At 44.1% G+C, this 11,898-nt stretch overlaps 1 protein-coding gene across 1 annotated transcript in view; it reads left to right on the top strand.

Moving 5' to 3' along the window:
* Window positions 1–11,898, top strand: part of UNC80 (unc-80 homolog, NALCN channel complex subunit) — a gene marked incomplete at its 5' end in the record, with an annotated part of 181,259 nt that overhangs the window by 168,531 nt on the left and 830 nt on the right. Inside the window, one exon of the mRNA XM_081341722.1 lies at window positions 4,256–4,470. Within this exon, the coding sequence (XP_081197848.1) occupies window positions 4,256–4,470 (215 nt within the window). The remainder of the gene's footprint in view (window positions 1–4,255; window positions 4,471–11,898) is intronic.

Below are 11,898 nucleotides of genomic sequence, written 5' to 3' on the forward strand. Positions count from 1 at the left end.
ATATAAATAGTCATGGAATTTTTTTATTCCAGCTACAATGGTTAGGGCGTCTTTGTCAATTTGAGCGTAGTTACGCTCAGCAGTGTCCTTGAATAAAATGCAATAGGGAGTTGTGTTCCATTCTTTTCTAAATGACTCAAGACTGCCTCCACCCCATACGGAGATGCATCACATGCTAAACAGACTGGTTTAGACTCCCTAAAATGAGTTACAGTGGATTTAACTGACAATAGTGCCTTTAAGTCCTGGAAGCTTTTTTCATGAATGCTGGTCCATTTCCATGGAGCTTTCTTATCTAAGAGCCTGTGAAGAGGTTCTGCCAATGCAGCCTTGTTAGGCAGGAAGGCATGGTAGAAGTTGAGGAGGCCCAAGAATGCTTGTAGCTCTCCTTTGGATTTAGGACTAGGAGCCAATTGAATGGCCTTCACTTTGGATTCAGCAGGATGAATACCATTACCATCAATTCGAAATCCTAGAAATTCTGTTGAAGGAACCCCAATACTACATTTATTCTTCTTTAATTTGAGGCCTGCTTCTCAAAGCCTCTGTAAGACAGCCCTGAGCCTGCCGGCTAACACTTCTGTAGCTTCTCCAGCAATAAGTACATCATCAAAATAAGGGCAAACATCCTGAATGCCTTTAAGTGTGCGTTCCATGATTCCCTGAAAAATGCCTGGAGCAATGCTAACTCCAAATTGTAAACGCATTACTTTGAAAGCCCCCCTGTGAGTCATGATCATCTGAGCCGTGGCTGTGGCCTCATCAACTGGCAGTTGCTGATAAGCCTGTGCTAAATCTAATTTAGCTAAAATAGTCCCCCCTTGCAAAGAAGCTAAAATGTGGTTCACCACTGGAACAGGGTAAGCGTGCTGTTTAAGGGCTTTGTTAATTGTACATTTATAGTCTGCACATATTCTGATTTCTCTATTTGCCTTAAGTGGAGTGACTATAGGAGTTTCCCACTCCCCACCATCAGCTGGTTGTAAAACGCCCTGTTCTACAAGCTTGTCTATTTCTGAGTCAATTTTATGTTTGAGGGCAAAAGGGACCCTTTGAGGCTTAACCCTAATGGGAACTACATTGGAATCTAGCTTGAATGAGATAGGCGGGCCTGTGCATGTTCCTAGGGCTGAATCAAAAATGTCTGCAAAGTCCTCGCAAATTGACGAACAGTTTGCAGCTTGTGTCCGGTTGATACCAGTTATTTTAATGCCTAAAGCGTCAAACCAATCAAGTCCTATGAGACTTGTTCTCTGGCCCCCTATTACTATGACATCCAGGTGCCCATAAAACCCCTTAAATTTTATAGCCAAGGTGGCTTCCCCCTTAACTTTGACTTGAGCATTTTGAAAGTCAGTTAAAATTATGTCGGAGGGCCTTAGCTTGGCCCATTTTCTACTGTGACTGCACATGAAATTGAAGGTGTCCAGGGAAATAATGGAGACAGCAGAGCCAGAGTCCAACTCCATTTTACAAGGGACTCCTTGTAGCTCTACCTGCAGTTTGAGTTTAGGTTTGAGGGGGCGTCGGGTCCTGGTGCAGCATACACTTCTACGGCTTCTACAAACCCCCACACTAAATGGACCCCAGGCCTCGGTACCTCTCCTGGTCAGATCTTCCGACTGGTGTTTGGGTGGCCAGTCCCTCTGGCGAGCTCTGAAAACCACTGCGATGTGGCCTGTTTTGCCGCAGGCCCTGCACATGGCTGATTGGAATCTGCAATCAGCGCATTGGTGGCTGCCGCCGCAACCTTTACATCTAGGTAAGAGAACTGCCTTGTAAGTGTTCTCTTGCTGTTTGCTGCTGCAGCTGTGTGTCGGGTTGCTTGTGAAGCTTGTTGACTTCAGGATCTTCTTCCTCTGAAGATTCCTCTGAGCGTTTGGCATCCTCGTAGTGGACTGTCTCTTCGTTGTTCGTCGTTTTGGCGGGCTGGACTGTTTGGACTGCACCCCTGGCGGCTTCGTCTGCCATTACTTCATCTTGGGCTTTGATGAAAGTTAAATTCGGTCTGGCAAAAAGTCTTTGCTGGAGCGTTCAGTTCCGTAGGCTGCAGACAAGCTGGTCTCGCAGTCACTCCTCTACATTGGAAAATTTACAGAGGTATGTGGCCTACCACAAGGCCGCTATGTATTCTGATGCTGTTTCCCCGGGCTCCTGCATTCGCTGTTCAAACTTGAAATGCCAAGCAATCACTGACATCTTTGGCTGGAAATGCTGTCCCAGCTTTTTCTTGATGTCTGCGTAGGAAACTGACTCCAGCAGTGTCAGGGCAAAGAGGTTTTCAGCCAGGTCGAACGTATCTGGGCTGCACACACAGAGCAGCATGGCGGCCTTCAGCCCATCTACTGTGACTTGGTTTGCCCGGAGGTAGTTTTCTACCTGGGACAAGTAAGAAGGCCATCCCTCTTGGATGCTTGACATCGAATTCACGTAGTCTTCCAACTTTCGGCATTCTGTCTTCGGCTGGTTCCTGCGGTTTTTGATCCTGCTTCTCCAAGGCCCAGGGACTGAATCCACTGAGCACGTGGTCGCTAGTGTGGCTTGCTAGCCAACCATAGGGGGAGGGGGAAATGTCTTTTCCTTCCAGGCGTGAGCTGCCTCACCCCTAGTGAACTTCAGCTCTTTTGGAGAAGCAAGATCCCATCCTCGTCACCAGTCTTGTGTAGTGAGTTCTTCACACAGGAAAGGAGACGAGGCAAGTGAGTTCAACAAAGCTCATGACTTATTGCTTGCAGGATCTGAACTGAGAATTGGGCTGCAGCTTGCAGCAATTTATAGCCTGGCCCCTAGGAGGCAGCCAATAGGTTTAAAGCAACCCATTGCCACCTAGGGGCAGCCAATAGCAGCACTGGAGACCTGAAGTCTGGGTTGCTGGAGAGCCGTTAGCTGCTCCAGCTTACCACGTGGTGTTACAATTGAGCCCAGTACATAACAGTGCCCACTGGAAAGTGGCATATGCATTTTAAGGATGGTCTATTAAATGGGCAAGCAAATGTCTGGGAGAACCTCTCTTAGACATTGGTCCTGCAGGACCTCTTGTCCTTAATCTTTCTTTTGAACTTTTGCCTTTTCCTAATGGCCTGTCTGTAGCCTAACTGTTGCTATTTTTCCTCCACTCTTCTCTTAAATCTGATTTGGCTGTAGCCCATGTAACTCCTTGGGCCCTGTCAGCCCTCTCATTTTTTTTAAAAAAAGGCAATATGATGAAATGAAAATATCTGTGTCATAAAACAAGGGAGATACAATGACAATCAAAAAATGTAATGCAGTAACAAAACATCAGTTTCAGCGTTTTTCAAGCATCTCTTTGTACCCTCCTCTCTTTCTCACAATCACCTTGTTATTCTTCATTGCTGTTACTAGTTTTCCACAGTTAAATCTTATCAGAAGCATTTTTATTTTATTTGGTTTCAATTTTATCTCACTGGAAATTCACAGAATCATCATCTCTGCTGGCCACAGCTTCTCCTTTCTGAGAATATTCTTGAGCTATCTAAATAAAAAAATGTTTTGATATTTTTAAAAAGAGAAAAATTTCAAAAGATTTGTTAAAAATGAAGTTGGACAAAAAAAATCTGACAGGTGCCAAGCGGATTATCCATGGTTATTTGTTTCTTATATTTCTGTTTATAATTTCTGCTCATGCTCTCTCTCTGTGTGTGTATTTTAAATAATTTATGTTCATACAATAGATTGCATTCCAGCCATAAATATTTCCCCTGTGGTTTTAAATACATACATAGCCATGCATAAATAGAAAACATAGCAGCAGCAGATAGTGGCAGTGCTATATATAATTCTATCATAGAACACCCAGAACGGAGTTCCGGCATCTTTTTTTGGATGGAACCTTGTAGGGTAGGCAAGGTGGGTTGTATGACATGTGTGAGTTCCAGCACCTTTTTCTTTTACAAAAAAAGCACTGACCCTGGCCTTCTAGACCACTGAATTCAAGCAGTTGTAAAGGGAAGATACATAGAGACTTGTTGCTGTGAACAGGGGTGGTCCTTAAAGTTCTGTGAAGTCCCTAAGGTCCAAACTATGCCAACCTATGTTCTAAATGTACATACCAGTTTCAAGGAAGTTCCTGGTATCACAAAGGTTTCAATTGGGAAAGGAGGTTTGATGTAAATTTATTTAGACAGTAGTTTCAGGAGCTCCCTTTTAAGATTAGCAACTATTTTTGTTAATATAATGACACATATTCAGATTCTTTTTTGATCCTTGTGTATCTTTTGATGCTTATTACTTGCAGTGGATCAAAAACGATCTGTAACCTTCACTGAAGCTCAGTCAGAGGCATCATCTTCAAAATCTGATCCTATACCTATTACAGCCCAGCAGCAACAATGCAGCAAAAGGAACAGCCCTGCAGAAGGTAGCAAGCAAGCAACCAATAAATCTGTTGTGAAGTCATCACCTACCATTACTGTGGCAGATCTCCATAGTAGTCAAATCTCTTCTCAACAGGTAATTTAATAAAGCAGAAAAACACGCTTGCTATTTTCAATGGAATATGTCCACTAATGGTTGCAACTGTTATTCTTTGCATGTTAGCCTTTGGTTTCTCATATTATTCCAGCTGTAGATAACTTGACATTATCTGGATGTTCTCTTATGGTCCCCACAATTCTATTGCTTTATGGAGATTTATGAGAATTGAATTGTAATCTGGAAACTCTGGTAGCACTTTAGAGTTTCTATTCCACAAATAACTGGATGTGTAGCCTTATTTGTTAATTGGGACAAATTGGGAGAGCTGCTGCTGTACTAGTCTCCCTGCTGTTCAGTGGTAGCAGTTACTCAGCTTCATTTCTGGATCAACAGTGGATTTCCCCAAGTTTATGGTGGGGGAAATTTTAACATTTTTATTGGGGATGGGATCAGAGATGGCCTGGAAGTTCATAGCCACCACAACAATCATCAACCTGTACCTGATATTCCAGGGCCAACTCATGCAGGAGGCTACAGTATATGCTAGATCTAGTTTCTGGCTTGACAGATGTAAGGTGAGCTGAGGTTTGGAGACATTGCAATCTGTCTCCTGTCATGGTCAGATCACTCTGTGCTGTGTCCTGGGTTACTAAACATTGCAGGGAGGATGTTCTGTTCAATTGGTTCATCAAATAGGATAGCTATTCTTGGCTTCCAGAGGCACTTGCAATGTTGCTTGGGCTGTGATGAGAGTTCTACAGACATACGATTTGCCTGCTAGACATACGATTTGCCTGCTAGAATAGGAAGAAACTACAGTTTTGGACAGAATTGAGCAACCTTTCCTAGTTAAGAATGCTGAGGAGTTCTGGGAGATGAAGTAAACTAGGAAATGCATAGAGCAGAGTGAATCAGGCTGAAAATGTACATGTTCTAGCCCAGTGCTTCCCAAACCTAGCTAAATTATCTCAAATTGGGTAAAAGTGTGTTTTTCTTTGAGTAAAGCACAAAGAAAAGGCCAGGGGCTCTCGATATAAACCTAATAAGAGGCCCCTGGTTAATTTTTTAGCTAAATTTTTTAGGGGGTTGGGGAGGGGGGTGGGGGGTAGTGGTTGTCTGGCGGTGGGGGGTAGCCAAACAACTTTGTTGCAGGCCAGGCCTGGGTCTGACGGCGTTCGGGGGGAGCGGGTTGTGGTTACATCTGGGGCTCTTGAGCGGGTCGTGGGACTACCAATTCCCACGACGGGGAAAGGCAGCAGGCGGATAGACAGGGGGCCATATCGTTACCGGGAGGGCCGTCTCCGCTGTCTTCAAGCGGTGAGGCGCTCCGACCCTCTGGTTCTTCCCCGAGGTCCCGGGAGCGGGGATGTGCAGCCTCCTGAGCTCCGGCTGGTGTACCTGAATGCCAGGTCCGTGGTTAATAAAGCTCCCCTCGTTAGGGATTTAGTTGAGGGTGAGCATGCGGACCTGGCTTGCATCACGGAGACTTGGTTGGGCCCAGAGGGTGGGGTCCCTTTGGTTGACCTCTGCCCACCAGGTTTCCGGGTGCTACACCGGCCACGAGCTCAAGGTAGGGGTGGGGGAGTGGCGGTTACCATTAGGGAGACCTTATGTCCGCGGGAGGCCACCGTTTCTCAGATAGTCGGGTGTGAGTCTCTCTTCATGAGATTTGGTCCTGGGGCGCAGTTGGGCTTGCTGCTGGTGTACATTTCGCCTAGTTTCACAGCGGCAGCCCTGCCCGAGCTGCTCGATATCCTCTCGGGTTTGGTGGTTGAGTTTCCCAAACTTATAGTTTTGGGAGACTTCAATCTACCATCCCTGGGAGGTTCATCTGAGCTAGCTCGGGAGTTCATGGCTTCCATGGCGGCCATGGACCTGACGCAAGTAATTTCAGAGCCAACTCATGAGGGAGGCCACACCCTTGACCTGATTTTTTTATCTAGACGGTGGTTGGATGATCTAGGTGGGGGCTCTCCATTTATTATGCCCCTGTCATGGACCGATCATCATCTCCTGCGGCTGGTCTTCCGCTTTGCCACCCCCCGCCGTGGGGGTACGGAGCCAATTAGATGGTACCGCCCCAGACGCTTAATGGATCCTGATAGATTCCAAGCGGCGCTGGGGTCCCCACCTGCCTCCACTGCTCACAGCTCGGCTGATGCCTTAGTGGAAGCCTGGGGAAGGGCAGCCACTGAGGCACTTGACCGGGTTGTACCCTTGCGGCCCCTGACCCGGCGCAGATCCCAGCGAGCTCCATGGTTTTCCGCGGAGCTCCGGGAGATGAAGCGCCGGAAACGGGGCCTAGAGAGCTGCTGGAGGTCTAGCCGATCCGAACCCGACCGGTTGCGGTTAAGAACCTATATTAGGTCTTATCTCGCAGCGATGAGGGTGGCGAGGTGTAATTACTTCTCCACCCTCATCGCGTCCGCAGATAATCGCCCGGCCGCCTTGTTTAGGGTGACTCGCTCACTTCTCAATCAGGAGGTGAGGGAGGATCCCTTGCAAGGTCGTGCCGAGGAATTTAGTCATCATCTGTCGGATAAAATCGCTCGGATTCGGACCGGTTTGGACTCCAGCTGGGCAGAGTCAGGCGATCAGGACACGGGCGGTCTTGTCAATGTTATCTGGGAAGAGTTTGATTCTGTGACCCCTGATGAAGTGGACAGGATTATGGGGAGGCTGAGCTCCTCCACATGTTTGTTGGACCCGTGCCCTTCCTGGCTGGTTTATGCAGCTAGGGAGAGGACACGAGGCTGGCTCCAGGCGGTTATATCTGCTTCTTTGAGTGAGGGTTATTTCCCCACCGTCTTGAAGGAGGCGGTGGTGAGACCTCTCCTCAAGAAGCCTGCCCTGGACCCAGCCGTTTTGAACAACTTTCGTCCAGTCTCCAACCTTCGCTTTCTTGCGAAGGTTGTTGAGAGTGTGGTGGCGCATCAGCTCCCTCTGGTCCTGGATGAAGCGGATTATCTGGACCCCTACCAATCGGGTTTCAGGCCCGGGTACAGCACGGAGACGGCATTGGTCGCTCTGGTGAATGATCTCTGGAGGGCGCGGGATAGGGGACATTCCTCTGTCCTAGTCCTATTAGACCTCTCAGCGGCTTTCGATACCATCGACCATGGTATCTTGCTGCGGCGTCTCAGGGGATTGGGAGTGGGAGGCACAGTTCTTCAGTGGTTCTCCTCCTATCTCCTGGGACGCTCGGAGTCGGTGTTGGCAGGGGGGCAGAGATCGGCCCCTAGGTCTCTCGTTTGTGGAGTTCCTCAGGGGTCGGTTCTCTCGCCTCTCCTGTTCAACATCTATATGAAACCGCTGGGTGAGATCATTCGTGGTTTTGGAGTTGGGTATCATCAGTATGCCGATGATACCCAACTTTTCTTTTCGACCCCAAACCACCCCAGTGATGCCCTCGCCGTGATGTCCCGTTGCCTGGAGGCGGTTCGGGTCTGGATGGGGAGGAACAGACTTCAGCTCAACCCTGACAAGACTGAGTGGCTGTGCATTCCGGCATCCCGGGACATTCCAAATGTTCCATCTCTTTCTATGGGGGGTGAGCTCTTACCCCCCGTGGATAGGGCTCGCAACTTGGGAGTCCTTCTAGATTCACGGCTTACTTTGGAAGAGCATATAGTGGCCGTGACTAGGGGGGCTTTCGCCCAGGTTCGCCTGGTGCGCCAGTTGCGGCCCTATCTGAACCGGGATGCCCTGTGTACAGTCACTCATGCGCTCGTGACCTCTCGCCTTGACTACTGTAATGCTCTCTACATGGGGCTTCCCTTGAAGACCACTCGGAGGCTCCAACTGGTACAGAATGCGGCCGCGAGAGTTGTCTTGGGAGTTTCCCGGTACTCCCATGTTACACCTTTGCTCCGCGAGCTGCATTGGTTACCAGTTGTCTTTCGGGTGAGGTTCAAGGTATTGGTCACGATCTTTAAGGCCCTACATGGCATGGGTCCGGGTTACCTCAGGGACCACCTGCTGCCGGCATCGACTCCCCTCCGCCCTGTGCGTTCCCACAGAGAGGGCCTCCTCAGGGTGCCGCCAGTCAGGGAATGTCGACTGGTGGCCCCCAGGGGGAGGGCCTTCTCTGTGGGGGCTCCGGCTTTATGGAATCAATTGCCGGTGGAGCTCCGGATGGCACCAGACCTTCGAACTTTCCGTCGGGGCCTGAAGACCCATCTGTTCGAATTAGCTGGTCTGGCCTGATGGGGGATTATGGGCTTTTAATTGTTTTTAATCTGTACTTCTGTTTTAATTGGGCATGGATTTAATTCTTTTTAATTTTTGTATAGTGTTTCTTATGTATGCCCTGTGAACCGCCCTGAGTCCCACCAAGGAGAAGGGCGGTATATAAATCAAATAAACTATAAACTATAAACTATGATGCTGGAAAGTATAGAAAGTAAATCTCATTTTAATAATTTGTGAGCATTTTACTAATATCTAATCTGAAGGTTGTTTTGGTGCGGATATAATAAACTTATTGTATGTATTGAATGTAATGTGGTGTCTATGCATACCAAAGCAGGTGTATAAAAACAAAATTTCTCTATCTCCTACCCATATTTACATGACATAACATTACCATACTGCAGATTTCCTTTCTTTTTAAATATAAGGAGTCATTTTCTTATATGGAATAAAGAAGGGAAAATTTAAATAGAATTATTTTGTATTAAATGTTGAATGTGCCTTGATTGACTGAATGATTGATTATATTTATAGCCCACCTTTTCTTCAGGAGCTCAAGGAAGTATATGTAGCTCCATCTTATCAGCACAACAGCTCTGTGAGGTGAGTTACTGTGGACTGGGGAGTTGAATCTATGTCTCCCAGGATAGTTAGTTTAAAAAAATGCATAAGCATGAGAAAAATGTACAAAGTGTATAAAGCCAATTTTCTTCTATGGGTCAAGATAAAAGAATGGGGATTTTTTTTAAAAAAAAATCCCAATAGATTGGAATTTACAGAGTATCAGAACATTTTTCATAAAGAGGTTTGCTAAATATTATATAAAACGGTAAAAGACTTTTTGAATTATATATCTTTAAAATCTGTTTCATAAAGTGACTATAACTCCTTTTGCTTTTTACCATAAAAGATATGTTGGAAGGCTAGATGACTATTAAGTGTTAAGTATGTCAAATTTAATCAAAATTGGAGAGGGTACACCTTTATTTCTTATGCACCTTTAAATTTTGATGTTATTAAAAATATCTTACATTTGACATTCTGTAAAATAAAACATTCTGCTCTGGAGGTAATGACATTTGTGGCAAAAATTGTTCATATAGTGAGAAATATCTGTGAGAAATTTTGGGCAGATAGGGTTTTATGCAAAATGAAGAGATGGTGGTAACAAATAATGGAGTGGTTAAAGGCAGGAGAAAGTGTATTTTTAAGCCAGTCAGGGAAACAAGGGAGATAATATTAATATTGTGAAATGGGAAATAGCAATGTGAGCTAATGAAAGGATTCTCTTCCATGTACTCTCTACTGCATTCCATTCTTTCAAAAAATATTTCTATTAAAGATTTTTTTAAAAAGAAAAAAAATATAAACTAACATAAAGTGAGAAGAATAAAAGAAAAAGAATATATCAAAGAGAAAGCTTAAAGTGAAAGAAAAATAGAAAAGAAGATACAAAGACAAAATATTCTTCTCAGCAGTTTTAAGTACAATCATAAATTTACCTCTTGCTCTGATTACAACATAACTCTCTTCTTTCTATACTTCCTAGTCATCAAAACTATAAATCACAAGTTCATCTTTTTCTGTTTCACACAAAAAGTCTGCAAGGTTTTCCAGTTAGCAATAAATGTAGTTGTTGTCTTATCTCTGGTCAGAGTTAATATAGCCATCTTGGCAGGTAGTACCAAATCTTTCCATCTTTGTGCATACAATAATCTCACTGAAGTTATTATGTAGAAAAACAATCTTCCACTATTTTTACAACTGTTATCCAACAATTCCTCCCTACAGCCTCTGGTTTCAATGGTATATTTATCTTTACAATTCTCTGAATCAATATATGCACTTGAATCCAATTTTCTAGCTTTTTTACACATCCACCAAACATGATAAAACATCCCCTCTTGTTCACATGTAAAACATAATTTTGAACTGTCTTTATACTTTCTAAACAATTTCTTTGATGATGTACAATGACACATTTTCTGATTAGAATATGGGATTTTGTACATAACAAATTATTATACTTTAATCAGCTCATATTTTTCTTTTGTCTGGAATGGCAATAATCAACAGCAATAATTGTGCATATAAAGAAATATGCAAAGTAGAATTTTCTGAAAATCTAGTGGTTCATTCTCAGGGTCTTCTCCTGTTTCCTTTCCAGGTAAGAATTGTAAGCATGCAGGTTAAAGGAAGGAAAAAGTGGCTCTGTTAAATAAAAAGTGATGAGGCTGTCTTAATACTCTGTAGAATTACCATAATGAACTTGGCACATTATATATGCATTTTTGTACATTGGATTGTTAATTTATCCCAAACAGTTTCAGCTAAACTGATTTCAGTAAGACTTAAAGTAACTTTTCTCAAATTGTCAATGGGGATCCACTCTTGCTCCAACACTCCATTCCATCCTTTACAATAGGCACCAGCAGCTCCTGATATAGGAACTGGAATTGGTTAGAGTTAGACAGCAAACTTATAGTATTCAGGATGGAGAGAAGAAAAATAAGGAAATATGAAGTAGTCCAAGTAGCAGGGAGAGTGAGTGAAAGAAGTTATAGTTCTTTGCTTTTTTCCAGAACTGTACTTTAAATTTCACTTGGAAGGCAATATAATAATGTAGATCAGAACTGATTAGATACAACTAAGATGTAAAAATTCTTAAAAGTGGTTATCAAAATCAGGAGGAAAGTACTATTTAGTCCTAATGCTATTGATATTTTGTTACCAGATGTTATTCTCTCTCTCTCTCTCTCCTCTCCTTCTCCCTCTCTGTTTGCCTCTATCTCTCTGGCTTTTATCTTTACTTGTGTTAATATCTTCTGAAGAGGTAAGATAGTCATGATGCAGCTACATTTTGTAATGTACTCATCTCTGGTGGTTAGATCTTTTTGACCTGGGTAAGGATGGAGGACAAGTATGAACTAGGCAGTGTTCCAATAGTATTTGATCATCCAAACCAATAGATTTAAGTACTGGTGTCGCACTGCTTGCCAATCTCCTTCTCCCATTTCAAATAGATGCCAGTGATGGCCAGTGCTATTATGGTTTCCTTTTATCATTCTTCCTGCCAACAGTTCAACAATGCTTGTATTTTACTTGAGGAAAGATGAACTATAGAATTCTATAGAACTATAAAATTCCCTATCATTAAAAAAGCTATTATGGTACAAGTTTTTAACAATTTCCAAAAAGGAGTTTGCTATGTGTGGAAAAATATAGCCTCCAATTACAACGAAGTCTCCATCTATCTGCCACTCTATTATTACT

The sequence above is a fragment of the Vipera berus genome (genome assembly GCF_964194415.1).
Source record: "Vipera berus genome assembly, chromosome: 1".
Lineage (NCBI taxonomy): Eukaryota > Metazoa > Chordata > Lepidosauria > Squamata > Viperidae > Vipera > Vipera berus.